General features: G+C 48.4%; 1 protein-coding gene across 1 annotated transcript in view; it reads left to right on the top strand.

Moving 5' to 3' along the window:
- The window catches only part of FNIP1 (folliculin interacting protein 1), a 42121-nt gene extending 40159 nt beyond the window's left edge, over positions 1 to 1962 (top strand). Inside the window, exons 16-18 of the mRNA XM_010001211.1 lie at positions 296 to 493; positions 854 to 969; positions 1884 to 1962. Of these exons, the coding sequence (XP_009999513.1) occupies positions 296 to 493; positions 854 to 969; positions 1884 to 1962 (393 nt within the window). The remainder of the gene's footprint in view (positions 1 to 295; positions 494 to 853; positions 970 to 1883) is intronic.
- Positions 1963 to 14846: the final 12884 nt, after the last annotated feature.

The raw sequence follows: 14846 nt of genomic DNA, 5'->3' as shown, positions 1-14846 counted from the left end.
ATATATAACACATCAGAACTCTCTATATCAAGTAGAAAAATATTTAAGTGCCAGCCAGTGACACACTTTCCAGCCTGGAAGAAAATGTGAAATAGCACCTGTCCTGCTGAGTCTGCCTTGCTGACCACAGAGCTCTGTCCTTAGTAGATGGAAGGCAATTCTGAGCACCTCTGACTGTGTTTCACACGGAGCAGTGTCTGAGATGCTATCCCTGCTATCCAGGATAGCCATGTTTTGTGCAAAGACCCTTGTCACTGGTCATTCTCAGGGTTCCCTACTCTCTTTTTATTTCCAGCATCCTGTTCTGGATGAACCAATTGCAGAAGCTGTCTGCATTATTGCAGACACGGACAAGTGGACAGTGCAAGTGGCCAGTAGCCAGAGAAGAATGATTGATAATAAGCTGGGAAAAGAAGTGTTAGTCTCGAGCCTCGTCTCCAACCTGCTTCATTCCACTCTTCAGCTTTATAAGCATAATTTATCTCCAAACTTCGTAAGTATGAATGACAATAGAGAGGGTGATGTTTTGTAAAGGGTCCCTGCATTTTGTGGGTTAATGAGGCTGTAAGGTTCTGCCTTTATCTGCAGCCACCACTGCAGTAGCCACTGCATCCCCAGTCCGAGCTGTCCATTCAAATGCTGCTCTGTGAGCAGGACAGCTGTCTCGTTAATTCTGATTTAATGTGCAAAGGCTTCACCTCAATAGTGAGAGTCTTGCCAGTGAATATCTTAATAATTATTCACCTAGACATGGCCACAGAAAAGGCAGCAGATGTATGGGGTCTGTGCTGTTCTGCTCTGAGGTTTGGGTGTGGTGCTGTCTTGTCCCTGACACATCTCCTTTGCTTTCCAGTGTGTCATGCACCTGGAGGACCGGCTGCAGGAGCTCTATTTCAAAAGCAAGATGCTGTCCGAGTATCTCAAGGGCCAGATGAGAGTTCACGTCAAGGAGCTGGGCGTGGTGCTGGGGTATGATCACAGCCTCCTTTGACTGGTGCTGCCTGGGGCTTCCAGCTGCCAGATCCTCCACCCGGGCTTGTTCTAAGCACAGAGAAGTTAATTCCTAAGTGGGCCTAGATCCGTAGTGTGGCATAAATCACCATGGCCGTGGGCTTCTCCTTAGCTTGATCCCCAGGATCCCCCAGCCTTCCTCTCTTCCCTCTGGGCAGGAAGATGAGCTCAGCAGTCCAGAGCTTGTCAGGCTCCTTCCTTAGTTGGTCAGTCAGCACTGAACAATGTGGGGGCACCTGATTCCTCCAGGTTGGCTTGCCCTACATGGCAGAAAACACCCTCTGTGTCGTGTAAGGCACATAACGCCTCTCTGTGGGTGTGGGGCACAGGCAGAGAAGCTATTTAGGGGGTGTTTATAGGAAGGCTATGAGTCTGGTGTCATGCAGAGGAGTTCAGGGTGAGCAGGAGGCACAGGGAGCACGTGTGGAGCTGGGGGAGCAGCTGCAGCACAGTGCCAGGGCTCCCCAGGGAGCTGCAGAGGTAGCTTAGCCCAGTCCTCTGCTCCCAGCTTTGTCCCCCAGCCACTGCTCCCTTTACTTGGAGGGCAGGAAGGAATCTGCTGATTCTCCTCCCTCCACCTGCTGTCTCACCAGTTTGTTGCCTCTGAAGAAACCCCGCAGAGGCAGGTAGGAGCTGAGGCAGGAGCATCATGTGTGGAAGGGCTGCTGGAAACCATCTGGTGGCCGCAGCGTGTCACCCAGCTGGCAGCACTGGGAGGGACGCTCCGCTGGCTTCAGCTGTACTGGCAGAACAGGCAGCACTGGGATCTGTGCTGGCCAGGGGCCTGGAGCAACCGGGGGGTCACCAACCCCTGCCTTCAGCCCCACCACCTTTTGGGGTAGATTAAATGTGACTCTTCTGCTTCCTTGCAGGATCGAATCCAGCGACCTGCCCTTGCTGGCAGCTGTAGCAAGCACTCACTCTCCCTACGTTGCGCAGATCCTGCTTTAAAATGCCAGAGGCCACAGACGTTGAGGTTTTTTTCCCCTCTGGAAACAAAGTGGAAGACAACTTGTTCTGGCTCTGTTCTCTTTGAAGCAATTAAAACAAACTGCTCGTGGAGCTGCAGCACCTCCATATATGACTGCACGTTATGCAAACAGTTGGAGACTTTTCCTCTCCCACTTGGCTGTTTATAAAAGAGGATAAAGAAAGGAAAAAAGAAAAAAACCAAACTAGTAAGCCTGAGACAAGACCAGTGAAGATTTTAAGACAAGCTGAAGATCTGTGATTTTTATCAGCTTCTGCCACAGTGGCTACCTGTGAGTGACACTGGGGAGTGCGGGGAGGAGCTGCTTGGAGAAGGAGGTGATGCTGTTGCCAGTGACAAGCCGGAGGGGGAATGAGCAGCTGGCTGCAGGCGCGGCCTCGGGGCAGCACCTCGCCAAGGTCTGGGGTTCTCAAGCTGCGATGATTTTGTAAACAACTTCTACTTCGTCATGTGATGGTCAAATTCTGGATACTTCCCAGAGGAAGAACAAGGGTTTTGGGGGGGTTTGGTTTGTAAAAAGCTTATTAATGATTCTCTGCTCCGGAATTTATTTATGATCTCTCTCCTGGGCAGCGGGAATGGCGGGGGGCGCAGCAGGGCACGGGGAGGAGGGAGGGAGAGGCCAACAGACAAACTAGTGATGGAGATTCTCCTTTCTTGGGCAGATGCTGTAACCAGTATTAAATGTTTATAATGTTTAAATGTTGCTTTCTACTAAGTGATGCTCTTCTTTCACAGTGTAATCAAAACCTTAAGAGAACATTGGCTGAAATTTCCCCAGGATGACAGGACTATTACCTCTAACTTTTCTATGGTCTATAATGTTCTTGCAACATCATATTCTTTATAGAGCAGTCAGTCAGCTATTGAAGTAATGAACTAGAAATAATTGTACCAAAGCATTGGGGAAAAAAAATGAATAGACTATTACCCTTAATTGCTCAGGTAACTAATTGATATATTTTTTAAAAGCATTCTACAAAAAATGAGCATTGATGACACTATAGTAGAGTAATACCAGAATTATTTTTTGACAAGTACACCCATGATGCAAGTGACTCTGATCCCTTTTCTACTCACTTGTGTGATTACCAGCAGGAAATGTTGTTTATTTTATTCTCAGCATTTCTCCTCTACTCAGCCATCACTGCTTTGTCCTTGTATATACAATAGTTTTAGGAACAGCTGATGGACCCAATCTGGTGTAAGTCATGTAAATACACAGTGGTAGGTGGATGATGTTTTCAAAGGCTCTACTACCTCAGTTTAACTGGACACTTCATCAGAGGCTTTTCTTTGCATATTTGTCCTAGCAGCCAATTAATGTTGATTTTTAGGTTCTGTTTTCATTGATTACATTCAGTATATTGAGATTCATGGGTTATCCACAGAAGCAGGAGATACATGTTCACTTGGTTGCTGAGCTCCACAAACAGTTCTATAAATATGTTGTTCTGTAATAATCTTTTCAATAGCGTAGCACGCCTGCCATTGTTGTTTGCAGAGTTATTTTAAATACAAATCTATTTTAACCATTTGATAAACTCAAAAACAATAGGAGAGATCCCTGCCCCACTGTTGTCAGTGACTAAACTCTCCTCCCTTCCTCTGCCAGGGCCAGAGTTTCACCCAGAATGTTTTTTCAGTGATATTTAAAATCTGTAACTTAAGACTCAGTTCCAGGGAAGATCTCCACAGCAACCCCACAGCCCTTTCCTTGCAGGACTGAGTCTACATTAGTAAGTAAACCAAACAGTAATATTGGCAGTGTCATTTGAAACTCTTTTGTATATAAAATCTAACGCTGACTGCTGTGGGGAAGAAACTTGTTTAATATGTGATCTGAGGATGTTTCTCCCCTGTTCTCCAAATGTCCTTTCTTCACCACACAGTTATATTACATCTGGCTTTTGGAACGAGCACAAAATGTAGGGGCCCAGTTGTGTAAACACATTTTTAATGAAATAGAGGATTGAGCTCAGAATATGTTTAACTCTTTACTGTGATAGGTTGTGTAGCCAATAGTTACGATTCTGAACATTATACGTAGATGTGCAGTTGTGACCTGGTGATGCTCATGCTGGCTGAGGAGCCCCAAGGACATGCTCCTGCCCTTGTCCCTGGGGAGGTTCCTGCCCTGGGTTTACCCCCAGGATGGGCCTGAATAGCCAGGGAGCACACACTGTGATCCTGGCACCTCCCAGGGCTGTGCTAATTGTGCATCCTCACAAGAAACACTGTGTCCTCCTCCACGTAGCCACTATCAGGTGAATCGTGAGTATTGCTTGGAAATTTGACTTGAGAGAGGCCCTTGCACAGCCTGGAATGTTTGTTAACTTCAGAAGAAGGTGGTTGGCTGGTGGCATCCTTCCCTGCTGCTCTGCTGAGCACAGCCCCTGAGCCCCTCTGGAAGCAGGTTCAGTCAGTCCCAGGTGAAGCAGCCCCAGATGCAGGTCCCTGCTGGGCTACCCGTCCCCGCCGCGCCCCGGGACAGCGGTGCCTCTCAGGGCAGTGACACCCTCTGAGCAGCATTGTGGTCAAAACACAACCAGAACCCTCCTGAGATGGGAAGTTATTCTGTAAGCTAACCTGTAGGGTACATGAACAATGTGGTACGTATGTCTGCTTGTTAAATAAAAGGGATCTTTTACAGGAGAACAGCATCGACTTTTTAACGGAAAATCGCGATTTGTTTTACGTGACTAGAAAAACTAACGTTTGATTCCTTCTTTCCACTCTTCCCCATCTCCAGTAACATGTCTTAATTTTCTGGCTGAAAACTAAGTGTACACGAATTAGCAAATTTGGTTTTGTTGCAATGGGCAAACTCTGGGCTGCTAAGAACAAAAAATATTTAAAACCAGGATTTTACACCTTGCGTATGTTTCCCTATTAGTTGTTCTAGATGTTTTATGACAATTTTTTTGCTTTCTCTAAATTATTTAGATGGTGGTACTTGTAAAATGCTGGGTAAAATGTACATACTTGTTATCTCTTCTGTTTTTGTATATATTTCCCAAGATGTGCACTTGTATTATAATAACCATTCCCAATTTTAGGGGAAATTTGTGCAATAAATACAGTATGTCAATTTACTTCTGGTACATTTTGTGTTCATTTTTTTATGCTTGCAGTAGGAGAGTGTGGGTGAGTGTATCAGCCACAAGCACCTCAAGCTTGACATCTGTCTCCTGTCAAACATCCCTCTTGGGGCAAGCTTCCAAGTACTCACAGTGCTGCAGCCATTTCCTTGGGAGTCTCTGAAGGAATTCATAATTGCAAATAAGAATTTGTGTTTGGACTTGCTGTCCCATCAGCTGTGAATGTGAGTTGCCCCCAAAAAGTTGAGAGTAAGACAGAAAGCTGGTCCTGACTGTCCATACTGGTGGTTGCCTTTGCCTGAGGGGAACAAGTGTGTGCATAAAGCTGTGGTCCTTGTGCTGCTCCCTATCTCCATTCCCACGTGGACCTGCAAAGCAGTTTGTCACACTTGGCCACTGCTTGTGATTCCTTGCCTACAAGTTGCTGGAGTTGTGTCCATCTGCCCAGGTACAATCCCTTTCCTGTCTGTCTGGGCTGCTGCACAGGAGTCATGGTTATCAAGAAGTCTTTGTAAGGTTTTATGAAATATAAGTTCAAATTATGATAGAGTGCTGTCCAGAAAAGTGAAGTGTTAATCATACAGCAGGAAAAAAGAGCTTGGGAAGGTGTAGCAGAGTGTATATGTGTTGGCTTTTTGAGCATTCAGAGTAATACAGGTCCTGTATTCCTGAAGGCATAAATAGCAAAAGATGGAGACCTTTGCCTGAAGAAGCTGCATCCTGTATTTTTTGTAAGCTTTCCCTTCTTTTCTCTCCTGGTACATGTCCCCCCAGGTGCAGGGGCTGGGGCAGGGAGGAGGCAGGACACAGGCAGAGGTCAGCAGGGCCATGGTGCTGGGCAGGAGGCTCCGTGGGTCCCTGTGCAGCACCACGGGATGGGTGTAGCTTTCTAGGATTCCCACTTGCACCTGCCAAGGCCTGTCTCATAAACACAGGCCTGTTACCCCACTTTTTTTCTTTTTTAATCTCTTTTTTTTATTATTATTATTAATCTCTAGGAGGGATGAAGGCTGCCACAGCAGCCTCAGGAGTGTTTCAACTGGTCCTGTCCCCCCTGTCCGGGCAAGGAAGGGGCAGGGGCTCAGACTGGCTCTGGTGTGAAAGAAAGAACCCACTGCCTTTGACAGTGGGTCAAACTGTCCCGTGACACAGGAGTTTGTTGCTTGGCCTGGTGTTTCTCTGCCGTACAGGGGCTGTGAGGGCTCCGGCCGTGCCCCTCGGGCTGGGGCTCTGCTGCTGAGCGCTCCCCGTGGAGGACAGAGAAATGTGTGTGACCAGAGTTGATGGTCATGAGGTGTCCTCCTGACAGGGATGAGCGAGGGGAGCCGGTGTCATGTGTGTGGGTGTTTGGAGCCGCCCTGCTCGCAGCACAGTCAGCACTGCAGTCACTGCAGCATCCAGAAAACACTGGTGTTAACGCCCAGAATTGATTTCCTTTTCAACTCTCCAGCTAAACTGGGATCTAGCCCTTACTAGTCAGTATTTGCAATGTATTGTTACTCCTTGTCTCTAATTCCCTTAATTTTCCTAACCCAAAGGGAAAGCTAATTCACTTTTGCCTGGGCAAAAGCAGGGAAGCCAGAGGTATCCATGTACCACAGGGTGTTTCACCCCTTGCATGGTTACCAGGGGGCTGCAGCAGAGGAGAGGAGTGTTTTCTGCGTGGCTTAGAGCAGAGTCACCACAGGACATGCCTGGCACCCTGGGGCAGGGAGCAGCAGCTCCATGTGTGGCTCTTGGCTGCACAAGTGCACACAGCTCCCAGGCAGCTCCCTGCTGAGCTGCTGCTGCTTTCTTCTCTCTCTGCAAATGTGACTTGAACGTTTATCATTTAAAAAATAGTGGCCTTGTAGCTGGAGTTAAAAATAAGCATGGAGCCTGGAGATGCACACGTCTTCCAAGTCCGTGCTGGAAGTCATGCCTGTTTGTGTCCTGCAGCGCGCACATTCTGTCCCAGCCATCTCCTCCCTCTTTTTGTGGGCCACAGGAGCAGTTACAAGCTTCACACACCGACTGCACGGCCTTCCTCTCTTCCCTGTGTACAATAACATCATCTCTGCTGTTGCTACAGGCAAACATGGATACAGCAGCGCTGGGGTTTGGAACAGCCCTGCCAGCGCAGGGGATGCGGCTCTGCTGGAATCAGCACCTTTCAGCTTTGACAGTCAAGGAGCCACAAGTTCAAATTATGGTGGGATCTATCCAGGCTTTTAGAGCAGAACCTGGTTTCTTGGTAAGGTGGGCTTTGCTCTGAGATGCCTTCTGGCAGAGGGGCTAGAACATAAACTGGCCGTGCCTGATGTGCCTGGTGTCTCCCACAAAGGGGCGGTTAATTCTCCGCTCCCTGGGGGTCAGTGGGAAGGAATGAGGGTGTCCCCTGTCCTGTCCCCAGAGTGGGGCAGCAAACCTCAGGGCTGCTGCTGTGAGTCCTGTTGGTTTCAAAGGGGAAAGGAAGAGAAACACAAGCAGGTTTGGCTGTGGTAATGCCAGAGGCATCATACAATTCCCAACCAGCAGGGCAAGGGTCATCTGCTGACCTTTCATACAGCCCCCAATGGAGAAGCATCAACTGAAAGGTATTTCCTCCAGGTTTCAGCTGTGCTGTGCCAGCTCTGTCAGTGACATTGCAGGACCCTCAGCACAGAATTATAGTGGTGTAAGGTCCTGCCCCAACCTGCACAGAGAGAGCCAGCATGGAGCTTCCCAGGGAGCTGTGGATCCTCATGGGAATCAGCTGAGCAGCCACCATGAGGGGTCCTGTCTCAGAGAGATGCTCTGGCTCTCCTCTCCCAAGGGACCACTGCTGGGCAGAGTTTTCTGCCTTGGCAATGCCTGCCAGCTGTTCTGCCAGGCTGCACATGGTGGGTGGCCTTTGGAAACAAGCAGCTTCGTGTGACCCATCACCTACCCAGGTCTTGCACAGGTCCTCTGCTCTCTGGTGGCCTGTCTCCTCCTAGCAAGCAGAGTAGCAGGAGGCAGCATGTTACTCCCTTGTCTTTGTTCATTTTCATTACTGAGAATATTTGTACAGTGGCAGAATTTGATTTCTAAACCTCTGTCTGTTCCAGCTGTTTGTTCCCAGCTGGAGCTGAAGGCATCTGCTCTGAGGGTGGGATCTGCCTGAGCTCCTGCTTTCAGCTGCACACCAGAGAACCAGCCACAAACAGGGCATGGAGAGCAATTCGTGCCAACCACCTGTAACCGCTGCACAGAAGCAGAAGGTGTGGGAGCAAGGCAGGAGACAGTAAGTAGCTGGTTCTGTGGTTTGAGATGTTACTGCTGGAAGAAAGGCCACCTGAGGAACATGACAATGTTCTGTGGTGAGGCAGCCAGCAGCACCTCCCGCACTGCTGGTGGGGGGCCCTGCATGGCCTGTGCCACGAGATGGGATCTCCTGGCCAAGCTCAGAGCCACATCACGGTGACAGGGGCTCCTGCCCCGCGCGGTGACGTTAACACACGTCAGTCGGACGCCAGCGCGGTGGCTTCCCCTGCACGCAGCCTGTTGCTCAAAACCCCAGCAGGTTTGAGCAATGCCCAGCGTGGCTGGTCCGTGGGCAGCTGGGGCAGGTGGATCTAGCCCTCAGGCACCCACAGGAGCTGTGGTGGGTGTGGGGTTGAACAACCAGCCCCAGTGGTTTGTGGGCCCAGACTGGCCATGCGGGTCCTTCCCACTGGGGCTGGGATGCTCCAGCCCTGCTGCAGACACTTGCTGTTGTTTCAAGGCCAGGCTTTCACCAGCGCTCTGTGCTGGAGCCTTGCAATAGGATCCAGACAACCGTTGGATGCTCAAACACCCTCAGGGTGAGGCCCTGACCCCTGGGCAGAGCTGGGAAATGGCAGAGCTCTGCTGCTGGTTGGCAAGGATGAGGCATCAAGGGCCAGTCAGCACATCCCTACCACAACATCCCAAAGGAAGTATTTGGGCTGTAGGTTGGTCCTGGATTTTCAAAAGCAGCTCCGGAGATAAGCAGATGCCAGGTTCTTGTGACACACAGAGCTGCTCTGCCTATGCCCCATTCTTGGCCAGCCCCTGGGCAGGGACAGGAGACTCAGTCCATGTGCTGGTGGGGGGTCCTGGGGTGATCCACCCCTCATACCTTCCTGATTTCTGTTTGCTGTTGTTTTCCTTGAGGACTTGCAACCTGGTTCCTTTGGTAACAGTTTTTCTGTAGATACGTCTTCTCAGAGAGGAAGTTATAGATCAAGAAAAGCCTGCAACATCTACTACCTTGGGGTGGGGGTGGCAGGAGGGAACTGTCATGCCCTGGCTCATCTTTTTCCCATGACAAAACCAGGACTTGGCATGAACAAGAGGGATCCGCTTCCTTGGAGGCAGGTCATAGCTCTCACCCTGGGGCTGTGGTGCCACAGGGGCCAGAGATGGGGCTGTCCTGGGCCCACTGGGTTTTAGCCCATAAAGACGTTGTTCAATGCTGGTATTTTGTTATTTCGAGATTTGATCTATCCTCTGTTTTCCAAACTGCTGAGAGAGGAACGTCCTCTGGCCGCTGTGCCTTTGGCTGCTCCCCTTGTTCACTTTCTAACCACGGTAACCGTCTGTTTGATCTGGAACTTGCTGCTTCATCTTCCCTAACTCCTTAGCACGAGTTTTTGTGCCGCTGGTAAGACAGGCTCAGCTTTTTCCTTAAGGGAGCCCACTAAGGAGGTGCAGGCTGCTGCTGGAGCAATTGTGAGGTGTGGGGCTGCTCTTGTTAGTTCCTGCTCGAGTAGGAGGGGCTGAAGTGGCAGCTCTGGGACACAGGCCCGTGTCACCGGTGCCATGGCTGAGGCCAGGCAGGAGAGCTGGATGTGGAGTTTGTCCCAGACTGTTAATAGCAGACAAATGTTTTCTCTGAGTGCCGTGGAAAGTGAAACTAGTGTTTCTTATGGAAGTGTGTGTAGTCGTGCTGAGAAAGATGGGTGAGAGCATTTCCTTGAGAACTGAGTATCTTACTTCCCACAGGCAAAGTGTTTTAGTTTTCCTGGCTAATGGAATGAATGTCTAGAAAGTTCCCACTGATTTCACCAGAAGAAAAGTGACCTATACACGGCCAGGAGCCAGCACAGAAAACAGAGGTGAGAGCGCATGGAGGAAAAGCCCCACTCTGTCTAGGGGTGATCAGGGCAAGTCACTTGGTCAGCTCCTGGAGCTGATACTGGGTCACTGGTGGGACCTCTCCAGGGCAAACACCCTCGTTTAAAGGCTCTGGAGTGGGGATCACAAAAGGTCTTGACATTACAAAGGTGTTTACAAACCATGACTTTTGGGGAGAGGGTACAAATGGGTTTGTGTGCTTGATTCTTCCTGCCAGAGATGTTTTTCACTTTGGAGAACTTCAGTGCATTTGAAAAGACTACATTCAGCAATTCTTCTGTAATTACTTCAAAATTACAGCCACGAGCAATTATATTTTTCAATAGCTTATTTGGTGCACTGAATCCTAAGAAATTAACTACTGAGATTTCAAGGAGTAGATTTATTAATAGCAGCTGCAACTAGAAATCTTGTCTAATTTTGATCACTACCAAAAAAGCAGAAAGAATAAGGGCTCCTGTTTCCATGTATTAACAATATGACTGATAAAATTTGCAGGAGACATTCTTGGCGAACAAGATAATTAAAGCTGTGCTGCTTGTGCTGCAATAATTAATGATCATTCGCTTTATTCTCCAGGCTTGTTTTTCTTGTACAGCTCCAACAGTTTAAATAAAGGTCTTGATCCCTGTCATTTCACATGACATTGTTCTGAGGCTGGTTAGGCTGTAAAAGCCGTCAGCCTGGAGGCAAATTTATTTTTCAAAATACAGTTTAAATCTGCAAACCATTTCTTAAATTATAGGTTAGTGAAAAGCAGGACCTTTCCATGGAAACAGATACAGTTTTTGAGAACCGTTGCCTTGGTCTGGTTTAGTGTCAAAATGTGCTGGGCTGGTGAGAAGCTGCTCCTGGCAATGGCTGCTCTTCACAGCCATGAGTTCAGACTCCTGCTTTTAGGGAGGAAATAATCCTTAAGCTAAATACAACTTCTCAAAAGTGTTGCAGGTCACTGTCACATCCTGCGTTTTCCCAGGCTTGTTCGCTGGGAAGCTGCTGACCCCGTGGGAGCACAGGTCCAGGTCATCCCTTGCTCTGTGGAAGAAGCACCAGCTCAGGCAGCACTCGGCAGGAGCAGCCCTGGGTTCATCCAGTGCCAGTCACCAGCCCCAGAAATGTGGGCTAATTCCCTCTCTTTTAGAACGTGTGCAACAGGGGCAGTTTCAGAGAAAATGTCTTCCATCAGCAGTGTCTGTCCTCCGCCTTCACCTCTTACAGTCAAAGCATGAGAGCTCATTAAGCATTTCTAATTAATTTGTGAGTCAGCTATTTTCTGTTCAGACTCAACTGAAGAGGCAGCTGAGCATCATTACTGGAGCATGTGGTGGTCTTGCCATCTCAGCGAGGAAAATTCTTTTGCTAGCAGCGCTGTAACCCCCTCCTTGCCCATCGTGCTCCTGACAGCCCCATCTACTGGCCTCCCATCTCTGCTGGGCTGGGCAGCAGCCACCACACCTTCATGTTGGTGCTTCACTTGCCATCAGCCAGTGCCAGCTTCTGGCCAGATCCCAGGAGGTGCCTTTGCAGCTGCTGGTGACCCCCATCCTGGCCACAGGCTTCTGCTGCGCTCCGCTCTTTGTTTCTTATTGTAATAATCTTACTGCTGGTTTTGGTTGCAGATTCTTTAACATTTGTGTGCACATCCTTCTTTTAGGCTACAACTGGAAAAATACAGCTGGGGTGGTCAAGGTCTCCTTAACTGCAAGCCCACAGACTATTTCCATTTTTCTTGGTACCTTCGTTAAAAAGTGCAGCACATTTATAATACCCTCCTGGAGACAGGCTCAATTAATAGCCTCACTCACCACAGAAAATGTTTATATAAAGGAAAACATTTCTACTGCAAAGGCAATTTTGCCTTGGATAAAGACAGCAATGAAACCCAACTGTTGAAATGCAGCACAGACTCCTATGGAAAGAATATGCCCACTGGCCAAAGCTCTGAGAAGAGTATTAGTCACTAAAACAGCTTGGAAAATTTATATGGTGAGATATCTGCTGCTCCCATCCGTGGCTTTTAGCAGGAAGACTGAGAGTGATGCTGATGGCACTGAAGGGAGCTAGGGCACTTGGAGGGCAGCTTATCTGTAGCATGTCAAAACACAGGGATCCCCGTTCAGCTTTCCAGAAAAGTCCAAGTTTGCTGGTTCACGTTGTGCAGTCATTTCATACACAGCTATTAAATATTTCCTTGAAACAGTGGTGTCCTGGTGTTGCTGGAAGTCAGGGTACTTCCCGCAGGCCAGGCAGCTCCCTGCAGGCATTTCACTGTTGTGTTCCCCTCTCCTAATGGCAACAGGAAACACATTTCCAGGCACAGCTCTGCTGATGCCCTGCCAGCAGCCTCCACCACTCCTCAGTATTTCAGGCTGGGGAACACGTGCATCCCAGGTTTCACCTGAGTGGAACAAAAGGGCTAAACATCTAAAGACATTATCCTTATCATCACTGCTGTCCTACCTGATAGATCTTTTCCTGATTTCTAAATTCACAGTATCATAGTAAGGAACCAAAAACAAAGCAGCCCATTCTGCTCTGAGCAAGAGCAATGACTTCCATGTGGGTAAGTGATTGTGGGCTAGTGATATTTGTGTGCTTGGGTGGCATCTGGTTTTATGGGGTGGTGCACTGAGCCACGCACTCGATAACTTGCATCACCGCGTGATTCATGCGATCATCTGACCTCCCTCCAGCTGCTGTTCTGCTTTTATTTCCTTTGCTCCCTACGAGTTACAGTAAAGGAAGTTCTTCCTGTGTTTCAGACACAATGCTTCCCTTCATTCCAGGAAGACTGAGAGAGGTTGCACTTCGAGCATTTAAGAACCCAACCTGTACAATAATGTACTTGAAAAGCACAGGTTAGTTCCAGGCTGCCCTCCTGGGTAGGAGATGCTGCAGACCCTTGGGGTGGGATGTCAGGGTTTGCAGTCAGGGTCCCTCCCCATTTCCTGTGCCAAAAGGAAAAGTGAGCTGGTCTTCAGGAGTCTGTGTGCTGGCTCGTGTTGGTGCTGCACCTTCAGCTCCTGCTCTGCACCTAGTGCGTCTGTTCCTCTTGTGTCCACACTTGTGTCCTTCCCCTGTAACTGAGGAAGGACAGCCTGGATGTCCCTGGATGTCTTGTCTTTTTGATGCATGAAGGTAAAACAGAGTCTGGTGGTCTCTCAGCAGGAGCATCATTATCTGTCAGCTGCAGGAGAGCTTTTGGGCTGTGGAAAGAGACGAACACAGGCTCTGGGACCCTGCTGTGGTTCAACATGCCCTGCCATCTCATCTACAGTGCTAGATATGTGACATTACCAAGACCAGGGCCCCTGGAAGGAGAGGAGGAAGGGAGAAAACCACACCAAGTGGAAGAAGAGTCATCTGCAGATATTTTTAAAGTTAAAAATAGAGAAGATTTTGTCTACAGAAGACAGTTTGTTCTCTTATGCTGCTGACATCATGTGAGCATGCTGTCTGCTTCTGCATTTGAAGACTAAAACTGACATGCTGGAAACAGGAACTTTCTGGATATTCGACATGCCTGAGATGTAATGGTTTCAGCAAGTGGCCTGATATCATCTCATCCATACGGTTGTGCTTGGGTGGGGGAACTAAACATCTCATTAGCTCTGTAGGGTCATTAGACACCAGAGAACAGATCATATGGAATAATAGGGATGTCTGTCATTGTGCAGAGCCAGATGATAAAAGCAGCCGCCTCTGACACCAACTGCTCCACCGCAAGGGAGCCCAGCTGAGCGGCTTGGAAGAGCTGGCCCTCTCATTCCTGTCAGCAGGAGCTCTTCAGACTCTTCTCATCAGAAAAATCAGACCAACAGCATCAAAATCTGACTGAAAACAGAGGATGATACAGGGAATTTTGGCCTACATAACTTTGCAATGAGTTCACTGAGCTTTCCTGGCTCCCAGGCCTGAACTGAGTCTCCTGAACTGTGCAACACTGCTTTGTAATCAAATTATAGTTTATACACACACGCAGAAACACAAACACACAGAGGAATCTCTTCCTACAAACATACACATCGTGTGCACACAGCTGGTGTGATGCTGGCTGGACTGTTGTGCTGGCCATGAGAGCACTACTCATGGTTCTGAGGGACCCTGACACTGACTCCAGCAGCAAGAAAGTGTAAGAATGGCAAGTCTTCCCCAGCCTTGGTCTTGGTTCAAATGTGCAATAGTTCTTGTAGGATTTCACAAACAAGTAGCATCTCTTCGTCTGCATAAAGCAGAGAAATAGCATGTCAGGCATTTATTCACAATTTCTTAACCTAGTTGATTGCCAGTTAAGTCTAGACTGTTGGCCTGTTGTTTGGCAGCAGAGAGGTTGTTTATTATTTTTCCACATGCTCAGAGAATTACTCTATGTACTTAAAAAAAAAAAAGGGGGAGGACTGAAATCCTATTTACTCTAATCTTGTTCATATTTAAACTGGCTCCTCTCTGTAGGCATGGCCTGCTCTTTTACTAGCTCAACATCATCAGCCAAAGTGTTGTCCACTTACAAATGTCATGGATACACAGAAGGGTAATATTGAGTTATGCAAGTGTTTGGCTCTTTGCCTCTGAAAATAGCTACTCAGTAAAAAAATACAAATACCACTGCATGTTCTCTGGGTTATAACAGGTCACAGCCACAAAAT

Source organism: Chaetura pelagica, unplaced genomic scaffold (assembly GCF_000747805.2).
Source record: "Chaetura pelagica isolate M959 unplaced genomic scaffold, ChaPel_1.0 scaffold177, whole genome shotgun sequence".
Lineage (NCBI taxonomy): Eukaryota > Metazoa > Chordata > Aves > Apodiformes > Apodidae > Chaetura > Chaetura pelagica.
The sequence above is the reverse complement of the archived record's forward strand: the minus strand, read 5'-3'. Positions and strand labels throughout refer to the sequence as shown.